This window comes from Mesoplodon bidens, assembly GCF_964165515.1.
Source record: "Mesoplodon bidens genome assembly, chromosome: 15".
In the NCBI taxonomy this organism is placed as follows: Eukaryota; Metazoa; Chordata; class Mammalia; order Artiodactyla; family Ziphiidae; genus Mesoplodon; species Mesoplodon bidens.
In genome coordinates this window covers 74,332,849-74,358,646 of record NC_138171.1, presented here as the reverse complement: position 1 = coordinate 74,358,646, position 25,798 = coordinate 74,332,849, and the positions used below count along the sequence as shown (strand labels likewise).

General features: G+C 40.1%; 1 protein-coding gene across 1 annotated transcript in view; it reads left to right on the top strand.

The window, feature by feature from the left end:
- Positions 1-25,470, top strand: part of TMX4 (thioredoxin related transmembrane protein 4) — a 50,799-nt gene extending 25,329 nt beyond the window's left edge. Inside the window, exons 4-8 of the mRNA XM_081255701.1 lie at positions 224-352; positions 7,414-7,459; positions 18,206-18,307; positions 22,845-22,908; positions 24,523-25,470. Coding sequence (XP_081111827.1) covers positions 224-352; positions 7,414-7,459; positions 18,206-18,307; positions 22,845-22,908; positions 24,523-24,887 — 706 coding nt within the window. The 3' untranslated portion in view covers positions 24,888-25,470. The remainder of the gene's footprint in view (positions 1-223; positions 353-7,413; positions 7,460-18,205; positions 18,308-22,844; positions 22,909-24,522) is intronic.
- Positions 25,471-25,798: the final 328 nt, after the last annotated feature.

The window sequence follows — 25,798 nt, the reverse complement described above, 5'->3', positions numbered from 1 at the left end:
TATTTAGTACTTTCTGTTTTGGAATTCCTCATTTGTACTAGATAAGTATTTATGTGTGCTTTCTGACTTATACCTAACTATAACGTTTCTTTTTCTTCATTTGAGCCAAGCTAAAATTCAGAGTGGAGTTCACATGTAAAACCAATAGTTATTTTGATTTTCATTGTCTGTAATACTTGATATTTTAATGGATTTATTTTCTATTTGTTTTTATAATTTATAGTGCAAAAGATGGGATATTCCGCCGTTACCGTGGCCCAGGAATCTACGAAGACCTGCAGAACTATATCTTAGAGAAGAAGTGGCAATCAGTTGAGCCTCTGACTGGCTGGAAATCCCCAGCTTCTCTAACGTAACTTGTTTTTTAATGACAAGGTGTTATTAATAGAACAGAAGGTCTCAAGTTAACAACCCATAGACCTTGACAGTCTACATTTTTCTTCATATTCACTTCTGGTTACTCAGACTACACATGCCCATGCTTGGCCCATGTTGTGTTTCTGGTTTTGTGACCCACATATGTTTCAGCTGGTTGTTAGTATACTGGGAATTAAGTACCCAGATTCAGGTGGGTTACAGAAATCCTCTCCTCTAACTTTTGCACCATATCACCTGTTTTCTCTTTACAAAATATGGTGAACACCATTTACCATCCTTATAAATTATTCATAAGATAGAGGAGCAACTATTTCTTGAATTATAGTTCATGAAGGAATTGCTCATGTATCCGTGTGGAAAATAAGACTGCTGGTGTCTTTGGCTGCCTAGCAGAATACTGCTGGGATAACTTTTGGCCATAATGGAAAACTGTATAATGCTTGGTGAGACAGATAAGGCCAAGCCATAATAACTTTTTTCACAGTTTTAATTTTGAATGAGTTGTCATATTTGTAATTAATTTTATATTAGTATATATAAGTGTAAGGAATATCCCCGCTGAAATAGGGTCAAATCATGCCATATTTCAGGAATAAGTAATCTGGTAGCATTTATAGGAAATACATGGCTTATTCTAGAAGCAGCTCACCTCTGGCATTTCATTCTGCAAATATGTGAGCACTGATTTTATGCAGGTACTGTTCCAAGTGCTAGATATTCAGCAGTGAACAAGACAGATGTGACCCCTCTGCTCTCCTCGGGTGACTTCAAGTAAGACAGATGAAGAAAAAAACTAGGGATGTAAAGAATCATAGTCTAGATAAGGACTGTTCAGAAAAAAACAAAACACAAACCTTTACTAAGTCAGGGACCAACTGTGGGAGCGTGGCCCTGCATTAGACATTAGATGGGGGCTAGAAGAGGTCGCTCTGAGGGGAGGACTGCAAGTGAGATCTAAAGACGGCATGGCCCAGCCAGGTGACTAGCAGGGAAGGAACGTTCCCAGGAACGGGTATAGCATCCGCACAGGCCCCCAATCAGAAGGAGCTCCGTGTGTTGAGGAGCAGAAAGGTGGTCAGTGAAAGGGAGGGAGAGGAGTGTAAACCGAGAAAGCGAGGAGGGCAGGAAGCAGATCCTGCAGGCCTGTGGCCAGTGAGGAGCTTGCACGTTAGCAGCGCACATGGTGAGCAGAGAGTGGTGAAGGCCATGTGGAGAGGTGAGACAGGTAGAAGGCCATCTCAGAGTCTAGCCCAGGGATGGTGGCAGTGCAGATCAGGGTGGTGGCAGTGGGGATGGAGAGAATGGGTGGATCTAAAATATGTTTTCAACACCTGCCCCACGTGCTGGAAGCCATCTCGCGCCGGTGGCAGCATGCCTGCTGCTCCACGTCCCACCACGCCGAGCCCCTGCAGGGGTCGTCGTGAGACAAGCTTGCCAAAATGGCCGCAGCCAGTTAAGGAGACTGAGGGAACTTTTGAGTCACTGGACCTTGCAGACCTTGCTAAAAAGCAGCCATGGTGGCGCAAGGTGTTTGGGTAGGAATCTGGGCCTTCAGCTGAGAAGTATAGCGTGGCAACCCAGCTGTTAATTGGAGGTGTCACTGGATGGTGTACGGGTTTCATATTCCAGAAGGTTGGAAAGTGGGCTGGAAAAGGGACTGATCCACAGGATTTTTGAGACTTTATGAGTTCTGAGAATGTAGAAAACTTGAAATTAATTCTCAAACTTGCAGGTATTCCTTTGAAAAATGTATGTTTTTCAGACCTTCCTTTTAAAATGTTTGCCTTGGACCGGGGCACGAACCCATGTCCCCTGCATCGGCAGGCGGACTCTCAACCACTGCGCCACCAGGAAAGCCCAAAATGTTTGCCTTTTAACTTATCTTGGGAGTGATGTATTGAATTTGGAAATTGTAGCTACCAGTAGATGTGTGGCATTTTTAGGAATTCATCCATTTGCATTTTTTTCCTTATTATATTCTGGTACTATTTTAAGGCAACATGCTATTTTGCTTGTAACAAGTATGAATCATACACAAATCATAATGGTATGAGCCACTTTGTTCTATATTTTTGTACAAGAACTCAATTTTTTTTTCACTTTTTATTATGCAAACTTTCAAACATACGTAAAAGTACAGAAAATAGTACAATAACCCCCATGGACCCTTTACCCACCTATAATGATCATCAAATTATAGCTGTTTTTAGTCAATTGTTTTGAAACAGATACCAAATGTGTCATTCTGTTAAAGGTAAGGACTCTTTTTAAAAACCATAAATACAACACCCTATTATTATACCCATCTGACCCCACCCAGACCAATGGAATGGGGGCTGCAAAACCTAACTGAAGTGCTTTGTGCCCCTTTGGGCTGCAGGTAGTGGGAGTGGCCTCTCTAGTGGGGTGGGGGTGGCCTTTCTCCCTCTGTGATTATTGGTGATGACAAAAATTAGCAGGTTGCTCTAAGCTGCTTTGGGCGGGTTACAATAGATAATAGACTGGAATAAGATTCTAACTTCCTCCTGAGGGACATGGTTGAGGTCAGTATTGCAGGTTGGCCTCATCCTATTGCAGTGAGAATGGCCTTGAGTTTTGCCTGCTGAGCGGGGCCACCACCGGTGGCCATGCAGAGTGGGTGCTGAGGTTGAACAGTGGCGGTGCTGTGGTGCACATCACTGGTGGCATTTAGGAGAGCTCCCTCAGGCACTCAGGGGAGCCTCTAAATGGAGACCCTGTTGCCAGCAGCTTTGCCTCAGGTGGTGAAGTGAGAGAGATTTCCCCCAAAGAGCAGCTGCCACCCTTTCATGCCAAACTGAGACACCAGGACCAGGCAACTGCACCCATAGACGCCCTGTTTCCTTGTGATTGGCAAGACCTCTTTAATGAGGCACGCATTTTTCTCCAGTACCCAGAATCCAATAATGTGCTTGGCCTCCTTAGTGACGGGGACTGAAGACACAGCAGCTTTTCTTTGACGGACAGAGGGATTAAGCGTTTTCAGTCATCATTTTGACCATTTTCGGGTTTCAGCTCCCCTTGCTCGGGGCTTCCCTACCTGTAGTTTGGCCTGGCCTGGAGAACCTCTGACAGCTGGTGGCTGGAGTGCCTGTGAGGCTTTTCTCTCTTTTCACTCCTCACCCCAGAGCTCCTTCTGTCCCCTCCTGGCATCCCTGCCACTCTGGGCCACCCTTTGACCCAGCCTCCCTCCTTGTGATGGACCAGGTAAGATGGGAGCTGTAATGCAGAGGAGAGGGAGAGGGATCCAGTGGCACTTTCACTTTCCGGCTGCTGCCCACTCAGGGCCAACAAATAGATTCTCATGTCTTCAGTCTTGCTGAGGCTCTGTATCTGCATTGTTGACACAGTTTGAGCTTGAGCAGTCCCATTGTCATGAGCGTCACTGTCATTGTTATAACATACAAACCAGGCTTTCCTCCCACTGCCCACCTGGGCCACTTGTCTGCTCCCACCTCTCACCACTCAGCCTCAGGGAAGTTCATCAGTAGGCAGGGGGCCAGGGGTGGGGTTGGGGGAAGGAGGCGCTTGACTGTCACACCTGGCCTGCCAGCTGGGTGAGAGCCCTCCTTACTGGACCTGGCAGGACATGGGACACGATTGAAAGGTGAATCTTACATAATTCTAGCTAACATACCCTTGGGTTGGGTGCTTGTGGTTTTGAAGTGTGTAACTGTCGTAAAGATGTTCTCTCCGTCATCCTTTTGTGTGACTTTTGCCAGAAAGATGGTCATGACTGATGGTTGGGCTCTTACTTGAAACTTCTACTTTTGTGTAGTTTGGGAAATGCAGTAAATTTCTGGTTGAAAAAAATGGCTTAGGGATAGATTTGAAATATCTGAATATCATTAGTATTTCATGATGATGTCAATTTCTTCTCCGAGGGAAACTTACTTAAGGCCACTTTTGGACCCTGTAGGCAAAATCAGGCTGCTGCCGTCTCTGCTCCCTCCACCAAATTATCAGCTTCATTTCTCTGTCGTGGATTCCAGGTCTGGGCCCTTCTTAATCACTTACACAATATTAGTGTGATCTCTTTGAGAATTGGGCAGAAAACATGCCTTATTCTGCACTCGATTTCCCAAAAATCACGCAGTATGGCTTGATGTCTGTGATGTTGGATTCTTCTTAAGGAATTATGAGTTTCAAGAGCACTAGTTTTCTAGCGAAAACTGACAGTGTTGCACTTTCTTCACATTTTCAGAGAACTGTAAAGTCAGCTTATTGATTCGCCAAAACTCTACCTTTCTGAATTTGAAGTGCTAAGAAATGCCATTACTATGATTGAGAGCAGTGGTTCGCATCCTTGCTTGTCCAGGGGAATCACCTGTGGACTTTTGAAAACTCCTAGAGACTCTGATTACACTGGTACTGGTGGGGCAGCCTCGTGTTCCTGAGGAGCAGCCAAAGTTGGGAACCACTACAGACTTGGAAGCTGGTGCTAATAAAATTATAGTTCTGCTGTTAACAAGTGACTGCTGAACAGGCCTTTAAAGCCTTTTTAAATTAAGTGCCGTACAACTTCAGATGCCTTCCGAATACCGAACATAAGTATATATTACAGTTTATTAAATGTTATAGGAATCGTGTGGAGTGGATATATGAAAGTAGCATGATGGCCGACAAGGGCCATTGTCATCAATACTTGTAAAACTCGGGCAGAAGATTGCGGGGTAATGGGTATTTGTATGGTGCCAACATATCACCCCACAAATGACCTACACATTACCAAAGGAAAACTGCATTTCCACTGGAGAGGTCTGTCTCAGTCACTGGTTAACCAAGTGATTAAACTTAGCATCACTCAGAGCCCACTTACAGCAGGCTTTTTAGTCTCTAAATGGAAGATGAGATCATAGTTCTCACTTTCCCAGCTCTTCCCTGAAGACTGAGATTCAGTGCTAATCATGGCCCCTAGTAAATAAAAAATACTTGGTAAACGTTAAGCTTCTTTGATGCCTCTTTTGTTTCTCTGTATGTCATAATAATAGCTAAGAAGAATAAGATTGAAATCAATGTCTGCTAATAGATATTCAATTAAACTGAGGCAGGACTGAGTTTAAAGATAGGAAGGAACAATTGTTTGAAGCTTTAGGAGCCCTAAAGAAAGGAGTATACCTGGAGAAAAAAAATAAAGCAGTCTGAAACTTGAGTAGTTAACTCAATAAAAATAACTGTGTAGGGCTTCCCTGGTGGCGCAGTGGTTGAGAGTCCGCCTGCCGATGCAGGAAACAAGGGTTCGTGCCCCAGTCCAGGAAGATCCCACATGCCGCGGAGCGGCTGGGCCCGTGAGCCATGGCCGCTGAGCCTGCACTTCTGGAGCCTGTGCTTCTCAACGGGAGAGGCCACAACAGTGAGAGGCCCGCATACCGCAAAACAAACAAACAAACAAAAACTATGTAATAAAGCAAAGGAAAGCACTCTCTTTGATCATGTAGTGATTGCTAATGTGAATCCAACACCACCATCAATTGATCCTTTTACATGAAATTTAGATTTGTATATGATGTAAATGTAGTTGTAAAATGTTTTAATAATTGTTTTACTATTAAAAATAAAATATGTTTTAAAGGTAGACTTTGCTCAGGTGAAGGAGAGGGAAGATTCATACACACACACACGCACACACACACACACAAAACTCCTTGGTTTCTGGTTTGAGAACTTGATGGTCTTGGTACCAGTTACTGATTTGAGCAAGAGAAAATCAAGGGTTCAGTGTTGGACATGTAAAGTTTGAGATGCAGACTTCTTTGTAGAGCTGTCAAGTTGGATGCATGGAGCTGGGTCTCCATGGAGAATTCAGGAACACAGATACAAGGCATTTAAAGTTTTAGAAGGAAGGGGATCAGCTAGAGAGAGAGAAAAAGAAAAGTGCTTGGGCCTGAGCCACAGGACACTCCAAAGTTAAGAAGTTGGGTAGAGAAGGAGTCAGCAAAAGGAAATTGAAGATGAGTACCAGTGAAGCAGGAGGACAGGCGAGGGTACATAGTTTCCTAGAAGCCAAGTAAAAGGTGCTCAAGAAGGAGGGAATAGTCACTCGTGTCCCATGTTACCAAGGGGTTTAGAGAGATCAAGTCTGAGACAGAGACATTGAGTGAAGCAGTGCGATGTCATTGTGGCCTTTACAAGGAGTGATAGTGCAGTAGTGAGGATGGAAGCCAGATTTGAATAGGTTAAAGATACGGTGAGGAAGAAGCAGCAGCAAGCGTAGGCTTCTCTTTGGAGAAGTTTGTGAAGCTAAGCTGGAGGGCCATCTGAGGTCCAGTGATGCTCTTTTCAAAAGATGAGAGAGGATAAAACATGTTTTCGTGCAGATGAAAATGATCCAGCAGAGAGGGAGAAATTGCTGATGCAGGAAATGGGATGACAGGAAAAACCAAGTCATTAGCAAGACAGAAGGGATGAGGTCCAAGGCACGGGTGGGGGGTTTGGACTGTGGTCAGGCTGGTAGACTTTCTCTGTTGCAATAGGAGAAGGTGGATGCAGTGGTACACCAGGCTCAGATTTGCTGCTGGGAAGATAAGAGAGATCACATAATGGCTTCTGATTTCGCAGTGAAAGACAAGGAGTGTTAGCTGAGAGTGCATGGGGAGGGGAGGGTGTGTAAAGTTTGAAGGGAGAGAAAAGGATATGAGCTATCATCTCAGGTAAGAGCCTAAAAGATTACAGTGGGACTGGGCCGTATTGAGTGCTCGCTGAGGTTTGTGACTGTGAGGGGAGATCGTGATTTTTCCCCAGAGACATTCAGCTGCTCAGGGTTAGGGATTTCGCCAGGCATGCACCATGCAGGGAGAAAGGATCAGGGACTTGGCCGTATTTACAGCAGAGTAATTCAAATGGTGACCATGGGATCTAAGCTCTGTAAGGATGGAAGTGAATCCAGGAGAGAGGACGATGTATTGCAAGAAGTGGAGGAGTAGTCCTTGTGACTTGAATCTTGTGTTTTTTTTTGTTTTTTTGTTTTTTTTTAATACCATACATCACCAGTGGTTCTCCTTCTCTTTATTTTTTTAGGATGTCTGGAATGGCTGGTCTTTTTAGCATCTCTGGCAAGATATGGGTGAGTAAATATGCCCTTTATTATTATATTGGCAGAGGATTTTTTTTAAGAGTGAGAAGGTAGCTTCTAAATAATTGGAAAATAAACACTTATAAATGATTTTATAATTTCCGTTTTCTTTTTAAGCCACACAGCTACTCTTACATGGGGTCACAGTGGAAATGTGTCTTTGTGTCCTTCTAAGGACATAAATTGGACAGAGACCTGTAACTACTGTGTCAAAGTCATATTTTCTTAGATCGGTAATGAATCCTTTTAACAAAGCTGAAAGGGCTTATGTGGTTTCTCTTCATCTTATTTTCCCATTGTTGTAATCTCCCTACAGATCAAAGATTTTTCAGGGATCAGCCAACTTGTGGGCGGGCCAGGCCACCCTTTTTGGTAAATAAAGTTTTGTTGGAACACAGTCACATGCACTTATTACTTGTATTCTGTGACTGCTTTCACACTACAGTGGTAGAGATGAGTAGTTGTGATGGAGATCATATGGCCCGCAAGCCTAAAATATTTATGATGTGACCCTTTAAGGAAGAGAGCCCCTGATATGTGTGAATGTATCATTTCACTGAGTCCTTTTAGTGGCTTAGAACTTATTTAAGTTAAAATGTTGAACTGTTACATAATCTTGAATGTATCACATAAGCTTTTGCTCCTCTTTACATGTAGGGTGAACTAATAAATCCTACCAGATTTGACAAAATTGCTGTGGAATTAAATATATATCCTTAAAGTATTTCAAAAGATCTTTAGAAGTGAGTCCCTCCCTATATTTTTCTTTTCCAAGCTATGATTATAGGTCATGCGTCATATTTGGAACTTAGTACTCAGGGAGCTCATGAAGACTCTCTGTTTTTCATGCATATTACTGTATGTTTAGGGAAATTTAAGAACAAGTTTTTGTGTCCTAGTTTCTCAGTTGTATTATATTTCCTGCCTTGTGAGATACCTACTTTAGGGTTTTTTTGTTTGTTTTTTTTAAAACAGAGAGCAAATTGGTGACTTAGATTTAGTCTTTTTTGGTTAAGATCTGTTAACTATTTTTTTTGACATTTGTATATCATATTAAACAATAACTAGCGTTTTTCCCTTTTCAGATAGTTTGAGTTTCATATGGTTTTCTTCTGATATTTTTGTAATATTGGCAAGAAGTTTATTCAAAGGTTGAGAATTATGAATTGCAAACCAGGAACTGAGAGTAAGGGATTCAGCCTATTGCAGTATTTTGACACTAAAAGTTGATGGAGTCATATATTCTGATAGCTATCTGAAAACCTTATAGCCATATAATGTCTAATCCAAGAGGATAATTTAATAAGTGTGAGGTATCATCATCAAGGTCTCAGCACAGAATCTATTATAACTGCAGGTCAAGAGATGAATTTGTTCTGAGGGTTAAGAAGAGCTTAGATAGAAGCTGATTGTGACCTTCACACATTGTTAAAGAGTAGTTTTATTTCCAAAGATAGTACCAGGGAAAATAAATGATTGCTCAGACCTCTTGTTGCTTGGCTGATAAACAAGGAGTTGCAGTTTTTCATCATGTCATGCAAATGATTACAATGTGTGGCATTTGGAGCACATTGAGGCCAGGAGTTGATGTTTTATCTTTGTAGGCACAGTGCACAGCCTTGGGCAGCATGGATGGATTCTGTGTGGATGCATTGGACTTCAGAGAAAAGGCCATTTGGAGAATAGAATATGATCCATCTCTTAATAACCAATTAAGATATTCTTATTAGGATTGAGAAGTAAAGTATATATGATATTTATATATTTTATATATACGTATATTTAGACTTTCTAGATATTTAAAAAAATACAATTTTATAAGATAAACTGTAGAATTTGACACACAGCAATTGCATTTTATGTTCTATTAGGTCATTTTGTCTAATATTAATACCATATTTTTTCTTTCTGGTTAGTGCATACCTGGGATATTTTTTTCTACTTTCAACCTTTTTGTTGTTATGTTTTAAGTGAATCTTTAAAAAATCATATAGCAAGAAGGATATATATATATATATATATATATATATATATATATAGCAAGAATTCTTTTCACTGATAAATATATTTTTTTAATTTTTTATTTTTTTATTTTTTGCTTTATAACAAATTAAATCAGTTATACATATACATATGTTCCCATATCCCCTCCCTTTTGCGTCTCCCTCCCACCCTCCCTATCCCACCCCTCCAGGCGGTCACAAAGCACCGAGCTGATCTCCCTGTGCTATGCGGCTGCTTCCCACTAGCTATCTACCTTACGTTTGGTAGTGTATATATGTCCATGCCGCTCTTTCACTTTGTCACAGCTTACCCTTCCCCCTCCCCATATCCTCAAGTCCATTCTCTAGTAGGTCTGTGTCTTTATTCCTGTCTTACCCCTATGTTCTTCATGACATTTTTTTTTCTTAAATTCCATATATATGTGTCAGCATACAGTATTTGTCTTTCTCTTTCTGACTTACTTCACTCTGTATGACAGACTCTAGGTCCATCCACCTCATTACAAATAGGTCAATTTCATTTCTTTTTATGGCTGAGTAATATTCCATTGTATATATGTGCCACATCTTCTCTACCCATTCATCCAATGATGGACACTTAGGTTGTTTCCATCTCCGGGCTATTGTAAATAGGGCTGCTATGAACATTTTGGTACATGTCTCTTTTTGAATTATGGTTTTCTCAGGGTATATGCCCAGTAGTGGGATTGCTGGGTCATATGGTAGTTCTATTTTTAGTTTTTTAAGGAACCTCCATACCGTTCTCCATAGTGGCTGTACCAATTCACATTCCCACCAGCAGTGCAAGAGTGTTCCCTTTTTTCCACACCCTCTCCAGCATTTATTGTTTGTAGATGTTTTGATGATGGCCATTCTGACTGGTGTGAGATGACATCTCATTGTAGTTTTGATTTGCATTTCTCTGATGAGTAAAGATGTTGAGCATCCTTTCATGTGTTTGTTGGCAGTCTGTATATCTTCTGTGGAGAAATGTCTATTTAGGTCTTCTGCCCATTTTTGTATTGGGTTGTTTGTTTTTTTGTTATTGAGCTGCCTGAGCTGCTTATAAATTTTGGAGATTAATCCTTTGTCAGTTGCTTCATTTGCAAATATTTTCTCCCATTCTGAGGGTTGTCTTTTGGTCTTGTTTATGGTTTCCTTTGCTGTGCAAAAGCTTTTAAGTTTCATTAGGTCCCATGTGTTTATTTTTGTCTTTATTTCCATTTCTCTAGGAGGTGGGTGAAAAAGGATCTTGCTGTGATTTATGTCATAGAGTGTTCTGCCTATGTTTTCCTCTAAGAATTTGATAGTTTATGGCCTTACATTTAGGTCTTTAATCCATTTTGAGCTTATTTTTGTGTATGGTGTTAGGGAGTGATCTAATCTCATACTTTTACATGTCCCTATCCAGTTTTCCCAGCACCACTTATTGAAGAGACTGTCCTTTCTCCACTGTACATTCCTGCCTCCTTTATCAAAGATAAGGTGACCATATGTGCGTGGGTTTATCTCTGGGCTTTCTATCCTGTTCCATTGATCTATCTTTCTGTTTTTGTGCCAGTACCACACTGTCTTGATTACTGTAGCTTTGTAGTATAGTCTGAAGTCAGGGAGCCTGATTCCTCCAGCTCCATTTTTCGTTCTCAAGATTGCTTTGGCTATTTGGGGTCTTTTGTGTTTCCATACAAATTGTGAAATTTTTTGCTCTAGTTCTGTGAAAAATGCCAGTGGTAGTTTGATAGGGATTGCATTGAATCTGTAGATTGCTTTGGGTAGTAGAGTCATTTTCACAATGTTGATTCTTCCAATCCAAGAGCATGGTACATCTCTCCATCTATTTGTATCATCTTTAATTTCTTTCATCAGGGTCTTATAATTTTCTGCATACAGGTCTTTTGTCACCTTAGGTAGGTTTATTCCTAGATATTTTATTCTTTTTGTTGCAATGGTAAATGGGAGTGTTTCCTTGATTTCACTTTCAGATTTTTCATCATTAGTATATTGGAATGCCAGAGACTTCTGTGCATTAATTTTGTATCCGGCAACTTTACCAAATTCATTGATTAGCTCTAGTAGTTTTCTGGTAGCATCTTTAGGATTCTCTATGTATAGTATCATGTCATCTGCAAACAGTGACAGCTTTACTTCTTCTTTTCCAATTTGGATTCCTTTTATTTCCTTTTCTTCTCTGATTGCTGTGGCTAAAACTTCCAAAACTATGTTGAATAAGAGTGGTGAGAATGGGCAACCTTGTCTTGTTCCTGATCTTAGTGGAAATGGTTTCAGTTTTTCACCATTGAAGACGATGCTGGCTGTGGGTTTGTCATATATGGCCTTTATTATGTTGAGGAAAGTTCCCTCTATGCCTACTTTCTGCAGGGTTTTTATCATAAATGGGTGTTGAATTTTGTCGAAAGCTTTCTCTGCATCTATTGAGATGATCATATGGTTTTTCTCCTTCAATTTGTTAATATGGTGTATCACGTTGATTGATTTGCGTATATTGAAGAATCCTTGCATTCCTGGAATAAACCCCACTTGATCATGGTGTATGATCCTTTTAATGTGCTGTTGGATTCTGTTTGCTAGTATTTTGTTGAGGATTTTTGCATCTATGTTCATCAGTGATATTGGCCTGTAGTTTTCTTTCTTTGTGACATCCTTGTCTGGTTTTGGTATCAAGGTGATGGTGGTCTCGTAGAATGAGTTTGGGAGTGTTCCCCCCTCTGCTATATTTTGGAAGAGTTTGAGAAGGATAGGTGTTAGCTCTTCTCTAAATACTTGATAGAATTCACCTGTGAAGCCATCTGGTCCTGGGCTTTTGTTTGTTGGAAGATTTTTTATCACAGTTTCAGTTTCAGTGCTTGTGATTGGTCTGTTCATATTTTCTGTTTCTTCCTGATTCAGTCTTGGCAGGTTGTGCATTTCTAAGAATTTGTCCATTTCTTCCAGGTTGTCCATTTTATTGGCATAGAGTTGCTTGTAGTAATCTCTCATGATCTTTTGTATTTCTGCAGTGTCAGTTGTTACTTCTCCTTTTTCATTTCTAATTCTATTGATTTGAGTCTTCTCCCTTTTTTTCTTGATGAGTCTGGCTAATGGTTTATCAATTTTGTTTATCTTCTCAAAGTTCATTTGTATTTATTGGGGTCACTAATACATTTGCCCCGATTGTAGATTGTGTGTGTATGTGTGGTGGGGGGTGGGGTGGTGATGTACATGACTAAAAGAATATAGATGGTAGGTTTGTAGGTTATTTTCGTCTCCTTATATGTGTACACATTACCTTAAATATCTATAATAGAAATCTGGCATTACTCTCTGTATCAGTATCTGGTTTCCTCAAGCCGCTTGACAAATTTTTGTAATTTCTTTTATTCTTAGAAACAAGTCCCCAGCCTTTCATCAAATCTCTGGGAAGGGCTCTCACCACTTGTGTTTTCAAAATTCGGCCCTTGTCCTCTTATTCAGGGGGTATGATCTCTGGCCTGGTGTGACCCAATCCTTGGCTATGCATCAGTCTCTGATTCCCACTGAAACCTCTAGCTATAGTTTGCCTTGTTGTCCTTATAGAACTACTGATACTTACCAAGCCTGTTCTCCTAGCTGACCACCTGGATGCTCAGTTAGCTTATTTAGCTGGTTCTTCTCCCGTGCCCAAGATCCTCACATCAATTTTGAGTATGTAATTGTGGGGAACATAATCTGTTTTTTTTTTTTTTTTTTGGCGCTACGCGGGCCTCTCACCGCCGTGGCCTCTCCCGTTGCGGAGCACAGGCTCCGGACGCACAGACTCAGCGGCCATGGCCCACGGGCCCAGCCGCTCCGTGGCATTTGGGATCCTCCCAGACCGGGGCACAAACCCGCGTCCCCCACATCGGCAGACAGACTCTCGACCACCGTGCCACCAGGAAAGCCCCTTAATCTGTTTTTAACTCAAGTCTAGATAATATAAAACTGTAGTGCAACTGTATTAACAGTGAACAGAAGAAACACAGCACTGGAACTAAAACAGTGTAAAGACTCTGAGGAAGAAGGTAAAAACAGGGAAGAAAGAAAGACGCAGAGGGGCTGATGCCAGTGAGGCAAGATTGTTGATGCCAATCTACAGTCTCTTTCCATACTGAGATTTTTGTGGATGCATAGACAGATAGGAGTCAGTCTTTTCTCAGCAACAGTGTCCCGTGGATGGGTTGCTAGTCCACCCGCTGTATGTTTCCCAACCCATTTGTTTTCCCTGCCATAGACAGTTGTTCTGTGCTTAGCACAGAACCTGGTACCTATCATGTACTTGAGAGCTGTTTTTTGTTACTTATATTCATTAATCATTGTTGTCATCATTATTTTACTTTTTTTGCTGAATAGACAACAAGGAATACTTTATCTTTTTTCACTTATTTTTTAACCATGGTTGATAGGATTGAAATAGGGTTTTATGACAGTTGTACAACGTGTACTTTTGTTAACTAGGTTTAGCATTTGAATGTATTTAAGCATTACTTTATTTGTTGAATTTGTGCTGCTTTCTGAGCTAATACAGGATGTAAGTTAATACCTCTCCTCAGTGTTACTGTTGTTATGAAAAGATGCAGGCATATGGCAAATTTTAGTTACAAAAAGTTGTGCTACAATCTTGGGAGGACACTCTGTGTGATGGAGAAGATTTAATGCTTTATAAATATCTCATGATGAGAATTAAAGGCCATGAATGTTTAGACTAGAGAATAACCAGAGTGAATTTTAAAACTCTAAAACATCCCCCTGTGTTTTAGATGGTGGTGTCCCTTCTCTTACTGTTTTTGGATTTTTTGTTGTTTGTAAAAATATCTGGAACCATATTACAGTGAGATGGTGCCCATCCACAAGTCACCTCCCCTCGAGCCTACAAGAGGCTGAAGATTTGTGTCTTGTTGGAGGTATTGAGAGGGTAGAACATAGAAGGGGAAGTGAGCCCTTGGCGATCACTGGAGAAGGCTTTCTGAGCTATTCCCACACAGGGAGGATATTTTGAGGATTCTAATCTGTGTCTGAAAGGGGGAGAAGACCTAAATAGACATTTCTCCAAAGAAGATATACAGATTGCCAACAAACACATGAAAGAATGCTCAACATCATTAATCATTAGAGAAATGCAAATCAAAACTACAATGAGATATCATCTCACACCAGTCAGAATGGCCATCATCAAAACATCTAGAAACAATAAATGCTAGAGAGGGTGTGGAGAAAAGGGAACACTCTTGCACTGCTGGTGGGAATGTGAATTGGTACAGCCACTATGGAGAACGGTATGGAGGTTCCTTAAAAAACTACAAATAGAACTACCATATGACCCAGCAATCCCACTACTGGGCATATACCCTGAGAAAACCATAATTCAAAAAGGGTCATGTACCAAAATGTTCATTGCAGCTCTGTTTCCAATAGCCCAGAGATGGAAACAACCTAAGTGTCCATCATCAGATGAATGGATAAAGAAGATGTGGCACATATATACAATGGAATATTACTCAACCATAAAAAGAAACGAAATTGAACTATTTGTAATGAGGTGGATGGACCTAGAGTCTGTCATACAGAGTGAAGTAAGTCAGAAAGAGAAAGACAAATACTGTATGCTAACACATATATATGGAATTTAAGAAAAAAAATGTCATGAAGAACCCAGGGGTAAGACAGGAATAAAGACACAGACCTACTAGAGAATGGACTTGAGGATATGGGGAGGGGGAAGAGTAAGCTGTTACAAAGTGAGAGAGTGGCATGGACATATTTACACTACCAAACGTAAAATAGATAGCTAGTGGGAAGCAGCCACATAGCACAGGGAGATCAGCTCAGTGCTTTGTGACCACCTAGAGAGGTGGGATAGGGAGGGTGGGAGGGAAGGAGAAGCAAGAGGGAAGAGATATGGGAACATATGTATATGTATAACTGATTCACTTTGTTATAAAGCAGAAACTAACACACCATTGTAAAGCAATTATACTCCAATAAAGATGTAAAAAAAAAAAAAAAAAAGGATCATCCCCAAACTCCTCAGGGTATATCCTGTGATGCAGATGGAATTTAAATTTAAAAGGCTCTCTGTCCTTTGCCACCAGCCCAGCTCTGAATGAGACTCTGCAATGCTGGGCTGGATGAGTGGTGCCCTTGGGTGGGATTTAACCTGACCTGCAGTAGTTCAGATCCCAGAGGGCTTGCTGGCCTCCCTGGGGAGGGGAGGCTCCACCTCTGACCCCTGGACGCCTTGGCTTGGCTCCATTCCTTAAATGCATCTGACCACTGGTTGGAATGTTCTTCTCATTTATTCTGCATTTAGTTATCTCATTCAAATGTATGTAGCCAAAAATTAGCTCTAATTCAGTCACCTATTGCAAAAGTATAAGGTATTGGGCCCAGCAGGTGACATTTTCCTGCATAAGTAAACAACAGGATGCTTCCTTGTAATGAGCACATATAATATTGAACTAGGTCAATATTTTCCACAAGTGAAAAGTGTTACTTTACCTGGCAACGAAAGGAAACACAGAAATCTAAACTTGAACTAGATCAGTTTTAATCAGTTATTACTTGGAAACATATATACAGCAAAACTTCAAGTACCTAGTACCAGGAACCCTAATACTCTTAAAGGTACTCTGAAACCATCGTGGACTCGGACAAAGTAAACAGGTAAAGATTTGTGGCTGCATGTGTGAGAGCACAACTTGATTAATGAGGCTTTAGTAATAATCACCTAAAAAGACCACAAGATGGCAGAGTTTCTCTAAGAAGCTCAAATAAATCCTTTAAAGGCTAAGTTGATACAAGAAAATTGAAGTGGAACCTATTATAATAAGAGGATGTTTTTGGAAGCACTAAGACTATGACTCAGAATGCAGTGATTCAAAGGCATACAATTTACTGAATCCTAGAAAATAACTTAGAAAATTTCTTGAGGGTTTCTTAAATCGTTTATTTTGCAAAAGGGCACAAGACACTGTCCAGAAGGACTTTTAACTGGATGCTGTTATTCATTCCAACTATATGGGCAGATATTACTTTAAAGCAAGTTCCAGAATTCATACATCCATGGGTCAGAACAAAGGAATACTGGCTTTCCATGTCTTCTAATTCTTTGGCACAATTTTTCACAGTTTAATCTTGATGATGACATTGAATAATCAAGAAAAGCATAAATAAACTATGTTCAATATACAAAATTTCCTAAAGTAGAGAACTGTGCAATGCATCTTAAAACTTCCATTGAACAGAGTTTGAATGAAACAACCTTTTGTATCCCAAATACCTCTTTTGCCTACTTGGGCTGCAGAATACTAGATTATTCTTAATAAATAATTGCCCTGGCTGAAGACAGAGTGACGACCAGTGCCATCAGCAGAGGACAGATGACAATTTTTAAAATCAAGAGTTGTTTGCATTTCTTATGAATAGTTTAAGGACTTGCTAGTATCTTTTCCTTATTCAATAAATATTTATTGAACACTGATTTATGTGTATTTAAAAACTTGATGAGTCTTTAGATATATCTCTACTGCTGAGTAAAAAATTGGAGAGATCTCAGATTATTCTAGATCAGTTAACAAGCATTTTTGTTTATTATTCTGAATTAAGCCAGAATAAAATATATTATTTAATTGTATTGACAGTTATAAACTGAGAAACCAATGGGAGATAGTCGAGTAACTTAGGTTTTGAGAAATATTAAAATAGAATCTTGGCCTCATTTTCATCAACCTTATCAGTTCTAGGCAAGTTATTCAGTCATTATATCTGCTTGCTGGTGGCATTTAGCTTGGAGCCATTTCATCCTGTGCCCAGTAATTTTATAGATAAAACTATCTATAGACATAACAAAATTATAAAACTATTGGTTTTTTAGTGAATGTTTTTGAAGCTGTAAGAGCCTAAAATAGATGATCACAAAGCCATCATGAGGCAGCATGGCTCTTGCAAGTCCATATATAAACGTGCTTTGACTCCAGACCAGCAGGCTCCTATCTGTAATTCCTGTATGATTTAGCATGTAAATAATTTCTAGCTAAGATTGTATCTCCTCACTTATTTTTTAGTGTTTGGTGTCAAATAGAGTCCCAGGGGACAGTAAACAAGAAGGGATGTGCACTCTGTTCGAAGACTGATGAAATCTTATTTGTTCATAATGAATTAACTGGAAAATTTCTTCTATTATTGCATTCAGGTTTTATGGTGATTAGGAAAGTTGTTAAGGATGGGTGAGGGTAGAGGAATAAGAGTCTGATTAGAAAAAGGAGGCACGGAGACATTTTAAATGGTTGATGTTCCGTAAGTAGTAATTTAGCTCTACTTAAAAATTGGTAAAGGCCCAAGAAGTTTAATTTTTTATGGATGCCGTATTATGAGTAAAAATTAAGGTTATAAATTATTAGGGCAGAGTGACCAAAAGAAATCTCAGGATGGAAGAAGGGACTAGATAACCAATTCTACCAGAGTTCTATTTGATCATGAACTTCAAGGAAGTATAACTCTTACTAGATATGACCTTGATTATTGCTCTCAGATTCTCAATGTTGTAAAATTTGGCTTCTTCTTGAAGAATCATATAGATGCATAAACTGCTGGACAACCTTTGTGGGGGCTCATATAAGTAGAAACAATTTGCAGACTTGAGTTATAGGTAAAGAGGGAGGTTCAAACATTCTTAGTCCTCATTATAAATATATATTTTTTTACTTTTTTCTTCTGGTTACAGCATCTTCACAACTATTTCACAGTGACCCTTGGAGTTCCTGCTTGGTGTTCTTATGTCTTTTTCATCATAGCCACCTTGATTTTTGGCCTTTTCATGGGTCTGGTAAGAGATAATGCCAATCTTTTTTCTTGTCTTTAAAGCCAGTTGGTTTCATGCAAAACTGGAAAGCAGCCAAGAAAGAAAAAGCTCATAAACATCATTTTGTGTGTAATCTAAGCAGTTAAATAATATTTGCTTGTTTGATACTGCTTTCAATGGAAATTTGAGAAATACTGGAAAACTCATTAAATTATTATTGCCTAATCCTCTCCTTTAAATATTCTGAAGTCATGTGCTACGCAAAATATAGGCAGTAATGAAGAAAGAAATAGAGACTTACTTGAATTCATAGTCAGTTTCCAAGACAACTGAGTCAGCTGTGAATTCACAAATTGCCTACTTGATTAGAACACTGTGGTGATAAGGCCAAAGCTGTGAATTTGTTCCTTCGGTGAACAAGATGGCTTTTCCTGTTCATATACTCAAATTGAACCTCTAAACTCACCAGCTGCTTATACATACACTGCAGTTTTCCCAAGATGGAGTGTGTAAGATAATGTGGATTAAAAAACACAATCATTATTATGTGAAAAAATAAGATGCAAACCACTGTGTCTTCTTTGGATACGAAAATTACTATCCATTAGGTATGTGTGTATTTTCTCCCTAGAGTTTTAGGTAAGTGTTGGAATAATACATTTACTTACTTAACTATATAGGCAACTATAAATGTTTGGGCGTGTTTTACTCTTGGCTGTATATATTTTTGAAATCTTTCTCTTTACCTACACTTGATCAGTTTGAGCTTTAAAGTCTAAGAAGTTCGTAAAAGTTACTATACTGTATACTAATCACATAGCCCTTAAACACTGTATGATAGGAATAATTGATGATCACTAAAAATTTGTATAAAAAGGACAGCCCTTTAGGTAAGATTGTCTTAAAGTCTGTCCTTACATTTTGTAATGTATTTCAGCTCTTTTGCGAGGTCTTTTAAAAAATAAGCTTAAAATGTTAGCAGTCGCCTTTATAGCAAGTCACAACTTGGTACTACAAAGTCATATTCCAAGGAGCCAAGGAAGCTGGATTTTATTTTGCCATGAACATGCTTACTTCATTTTATGGTTTATATTTGTCATTTGATTTCTGATGTTAACTTCATGGGTGGAGATAAAACTTAGATATGTCATTCATTAGGTCCTAGGTATGTTCCATTCTGCCGCATTAATCTCACTGCTAATTAACATTTCCCTAATGCTCTGGCCTAAAGTGATTTGACTTTGGATATAAATGTGCTTCTCCCATCTACTGTCTACTCTGGAGCTGCATGAGTGTGAGGCTTCTGTAGGGGGAACAGTATGAGATCCTGGGCAATTCTGAGATGGTGTTATGGAGAATGTAGTTTGAGTGTGGGCCTATTGGAAGATCATTGAAAACTCTTCTCGCATAAAGAGTTTTAGAATTTTACTTTCGATGTTGAACGTAAGTCCAAGAAGTCAGGCCTGCCTAAGCCCTAAGTTATTTGGAAACTTAGAGTCAAATAATCAGTGTAGGAAGGTTATTAGAGGCTTGACCTGAAGAAAGAAGAGAGTTGATTCTAGACTATTCAAGTGACTAAGTGATAGAGATTACTGTTCCTTCATAAGAAGTTGGGAAGAGAACGTTATTTAAGGAAATAATAATTTCAAAGCAGTAATAGACTCATACATTTTCTGTTAATACATTTCCATAAAATAGCAAACACTGCTATAGCAAACTCTGCTCAAAATGCCTTTTCTACAACTGTAACGTGTTAAAAGAAACACAACAGCTAGAATTTTTGCCTTCAATGAGGTCTCCAGGTGAGCAGTTTATTGCTTTGTGTCACCTTTGCCATTAACTGGGGGCTGAAAGCAAGGCCCAGTGTGCAGTTATGTGAAACTTGGTCTTGATGACCTTGGAGGGTCTCCTTCCCTCTATGAGTCTTTATGGAGTTTAACTTATGCAGTGGCCAGAAGGGGCAGGATGTTTTCCATACGAAGTGATTTCCTGATCAAGTCATTGGTTCCCATAAGCCTGACTCTTACATTTCCTATTTTTCCTTAATTTTAAAAGATGGGAAGTCAAAACAAGGCTGCTAGTTTGATTTTTGTTTGCTGTCTTGATTGAGCCTAGTGGTTGAAATATTTTACTAAATGTTATTTTTCACATGTAAACAAAGGGCTCAGTTTTAGAAATCAAGTATATATTTTGCATTTTAAACCAATATGGGAAAGATCCTTAAGTGCATAGTCTGTGTATCAAAGCACTCAGGCCGCATCATTTTCTGACATCAGCAACTCTGCTTTGAAGGGTGGAAGATAGCAGAGCTGTAGACGGGCAGAAAAGCAAAGGAAAACACAGGTAGCAATCTTTTGCCTCTGTTATCTGGTCTCCATTTCGGTTGGTATGTGTAGACACTGTCTGGATTTTGCAGCTTGGGTGGACTATTTTTCTACATGCTGCTGACCAGTTCCTAGTGGAAGAAAGTTTCATCTTTCCTGTGAAAGATGGCAAATCCATCTACTCTCCTCTTTTAGATGCCTGGCTGTCTGCTAAGCTGAAACCTGAAAATCTAACCATTCTTAGTGGCTCAGAAAGAGACTCATCCCAAGGGAGTGGTTCTTGAGACTGGAAAATAGATCCTGAACTGATAGAATGAGGGGGTTTTCCTCCCAATTTCTGGGAAGGAAGACAGTATAATGGAATTATGTACTCTTAGAGACATAAAACAGCCCTTAGTAATAGACTAGTCCCAAGCCTGTCCTTTCAAGAGAAAGTGCAAGTGAGAGAACAGTTAAGTGACTTGCTCAGGGTCACACAGCTGACAAGGTTGAGGCTGGTGTCCCATAAGTCTTTGCCAGGCCCCCTTACCTAGCGCTCTAGATGGCCCAGGTATCTCGCAGGTGGGACTTACTCCCTCCCAGGCTTTGTTGTGAATGCCAATTATTTGTCACTGGCAGGTGTTTCTTCTTTCCCTTGCAATGTGTCAGGACCAAAAATTTCCCCTCCAGTTGGTATTAAGAAAGCCAAAAGGAAAAAAAAAAGTCACAAAGAACATTATGTCCAGTGAATAGCTACTATAAGCAAGTGACTGTCATATTAGAAATAGGTTTTCAACCTCAGTCTTTTCAGATGGAAATGTTTTCCTCTTTGCTGTTCAAATCAGTTTGATGGCTTGGAGCTTGTTCCTTCCCAAGGAGGAACACTGCCCAGCACATGGGCCTCCTCAGCCTGGCATTTAGGCCTTTCTCTGGATCCAAGAGCTCCTGTGGTCAAGTTTGGTGTCGCTTACAAAAGCCAGATAACTGCTCTGCCCTTCCACTCCTGACCATGCCCAGGACCCTAAATGCCACCTTTCAAGTGGTCATTCTAGAGTCTTCCCCACCCTCATAACGGGTTGTAATCTCTGTATCTCTTAAGTATCTATCAAAGAGCTTTCTTCATTTTTTATGAGACCCCTGTTCCATATTGCTTTATAATTAAACTGCTATTTTTTTTTCTCTTTTTGAGCCCTTCCCCTCAGAAGTTAACATGATATCTTGAACCTAACGAGCCAAATATTAAGTAACGTAATAAATGAATATACAGATGGTAATAAAGTGAGGTTCACATTTGATGTTTATAAAATTGAATCAAAAGGACGATGACTTTGGGTTTTTAAAATTTTAGAGCCCCTTAAAAACATATTTATGAAGTACTATTCCTATTTTAAAGACTGGGCAGTTGTTCAAAGTGTAGGTGAACTCCAGGTGTTAGCTAGGTACAAGAGAAGCTGTGAAGCCCTTCTCAGTGGGCAGCTTCCTCCTGTGCTGGCTTCTCTGTGTTGTGCACTGTGTAGGGGAGGACATGGGGAGGGCGGAGAGAGCGAGGGGCTCCCGCTGACTTGGCCCCGATTCACACGCCGTCCTGTCAGTTTCACCACCATGGCCCACACCATCCAGGCCTGGAACATGGACTAGAATGAACCTGCCTCTTAGGAGCTTGTGGTTTATCAAGGGAAACAGCATGTTTATAGTAAGTAGCAAGTGACTCAATGCTGCATTCAAGGTCAGAGGTGTGAAGCCAGTCAATCACTGTTTAAAACAGGATTTAGTTCACATCACTGAAGTGTTTTCTCACAGTTTGTCCCTGTAGTAATTTCTTATAGGACTCTTAAGAATTCTACACCCTGAAGTATTCTTCCACGCAATCGGGGTTACCCACTGGTGAGAGACAACCCCTGTACAGACTAATTTTATTTGTCAGAATATGTTTTCTTTTTTAAAGATCACTTTAGACTTGGCTGATAGTGTCTGTTTTCTTACACTTGCTTAATTCATCTATTTTTAGTGGGCTGTGTGTATACATTTGACTTTGTGACCCCGGTTCTAAAGTTAATAGTGTTTTCCTATGTTATATCGCATTTGAAAAATAGAAAATTCTTAATTATACCCTTGTCTTTTTTTGAGGACTTTTGACCAATTGCTATGTATTGATATTTGTCTATGAATGTCTGGTTATAGAAGCAGAACCTAACTTTGAGGATGTTTGGTAACAAATGTCCTATCCACTCACTGTGAAATCACTTTTTTCCCTCCAGGTCTTGGTGGTCATATCAGAATGTTTCTATCTGCCACTTCCAAGGCATTTATCTGAAGGTTCTGGTAAGTATGTCAGATTCATAAGTAGAGTATTTTTGGAATTCTGTGGTGTGCCCTTTCATGCTCATATAGATACTGGATTTTTCCCCTGACTTGCTAGGTGACCAAACCATCACCATTACCAAATTCCTTTGAAATATGTTCTCTAGATAGATTTTAGCAAAAATTATTTTTTTCTCCTCTCGTAAATTAAGGAACATTTCATTTGGCAATTGCTTTTACCCTTGAATTGTTTGCCCTTCATTAATCAGTTGACATCTTTTCCTTCATTGAAACTGGAATGAGCAGGGAGGGAGGGGAACTGACACTTACTGAGTGTCTACTGTGTGCCAGTAACTGTCCTGAGTCCTTTAAAAGCCATCTCCCCAAATCCTTTCACTATTTCACACTGTTCCTGGGACCAAATACCCCTGGATTTCCATGCTCTTATTCCTATTGTTTGCATGAAGACCCTTTTTTTTTTTTGGCTGTGTGGTGAGGCATGTGGGTTCTTAGTTCCACGACCAGAGATTGAACCCATGTCCCCTGGAGCGGAAGCGCAGAGTCTTAACTACTGGACTGCCAGGGAAGTCCCCATGAAGACTCTTATGAGATTTCATAATTGTTGAATTTTATGTGGGAGTTCAACTAAATAAGCTTATATTTCTTTTTAGTTCTTGACATTTTTAAGGCTTTGAAACTTCCATATATAATTATAAAATATGTTCCTTTGAATTCTTAAAAGTAACAGAATCCCATTTTAAAACAACTTAGGGGAAAAAAGAAAAATTTATTAGTTCACAAAACTGAAAAATCCAGGGATGTTCTGGCTTCATGCACAGCCCAAGGGATGATAGGTTTCTACTTCCATGAACCTGATTCAGTAGCTTTCAACAGCCCCAACTCACATTTTATCAGCCTAGCAGTCCCTGTAGAAAGAGAGAAAGCTTTTGCTCCTGACTCTGGCCAAAAACTCCTGGAAAGTACTCTGATTGGCTTGGCTTAAGTCACAGTTCTGAACCAATCACCATGACCAGTGAGTGGGTCACTGAACATTCTACAAGGAACCTTTGCCCTCCATGCCCCTGGGCTCTTCCAGAGTCAGTATGGTTAGTGAAGTCTCCAGAGAGAGGTGGAGAGGCCATAGGTGGGGCCAGGATGCCATCCAGAGATCTGTCCTGTGTGATAACATAGCTCCAAGATGGAGAACACTGTCATATGCCCCATTGTTTCATTTCACAGCTAAATGTACTCAATTGCTGAAAGACCTTTCTTTAATTGAAGTATAGTTGATGTGCAATGTTATATTAGTTTCAGGTGTACAACAGAGAGATTTGATATTTTTATAGATTATACTCCATTTTAAGTTATTATAAAATATTGCCTGTATCCCTATGCTGTACATTACATCCTTGTGTCTTACTGATTTTGTACCTAGTAGCTTGTACCTCTTACCCCCTTCCCCTCTCTTGCCCCCCACTGTTGGTAACCACTAGTTTGTTCTCTGTATGAGTCTGTTTCTGTTTAGTTATATTCATTTGTTTTATTTTTTTAGATTCCACATACTAGTTAAAACATACAGTATTCGTGAATGCCCATTGTTTATTCAGAGGATGTTCCCCTCGCTTCCCTCCACAGAGCAGAATCTTAGGTCAGAGGAGGCTCATACAACTGAACAGTTGCAGGATGCAGAGGAAGAAAAGGATGATTCAAATGAAGAAGAAAACAAGGACAGCCTTGTAGATGACGAAGAAGAGAAAGAAGACCTTGGTTATGAGGAAGAAGCAGAGGAGGACGAGGAGGACAGCCCGGCTGCTGGCATGGACGAGAAGAGGAGTGATGCCCGGGACCCGGGGCCCCTGAGGGAGGTCCAGGAGAATGAAGGACCTGGTGGGACTGAAGACAATGCCCTAGAGCAGCCCTGTCCAGCTGGCGCAGAGGCAGCAGAAGATACAGTGAGACAGCGCAGAAGTCAGCATGCCGACAAGGGACCGTCGGCCTGATGACAGTGTTTCCAAGGATACAGACCAAAATAATATGTCAGCTTCCTTCTGGTCTGCAGTTTAAACCAACTCCTTATTGTTTCTTGAATGAGCAAGCTTCTATTAAAAAATGATCTCTAGCCATGTAGTCTCATGGCATTAAGTCTCATATATGTTAAGGAGAATCTTTCAGGCATGACAGGCAGGATACAGAAAAACAAACATGCTGTTAGGGTCTGTTTGGGACCTGTGATGAGAACAAATTCATTTCCTTGGGGCTCCAGAGTTTTGACCAGAGGAAGCAATCCCCAGCCATCATGAGCACTGTTCATGGGCAGTAGACAGGGCTGCAGGCCCCTAACATGAAAGCAGGGCGAATGAACGTCTTCAGGGTGTAGCTGATATCTTGCTTCCTCTTCTTGTATTGAATATTTATTTTTGTCAAACTGTAAGAAACATCAGGTACCATAGTACAAGGGTACTTTTTAGAGATAGAAATTGAGAGGGCCTTGGATATTATTGTAGAAAAGAGCTTGGAAATCTTCCTAACTCTCTAAATCTCCCTTCTTATGTTTTATTTCTTACCTTTAGCATTTCCAACTTTCTCACCATGGGCCTGCAGACTCTTCACAATCCGTCCTTAGTGAGAAGACTCAGACAGCAGTCTGCTTGACATCAGCTGCGTTTATTCCACCTTAAGGGTTTAGATAATCAAGAAGCACGGCCCATGAAGCCATGACTGCCAAGCATCTCAAATGTTGTAACCTTTGGAGATTCAAAAGGAAGTAGGGGTTTTACAAGAGAGATTTTTCTTGTTGTTTTTAGCCAAAATGTAGTCTTTTTTTTTTTTTTCAAAAAGTTCCGTTAGCAATATTCTTTTTGAAGCCAGAAGTCTCCTAAGTCTTGCCAGTACAAGGTAGTCTTATGAAGAA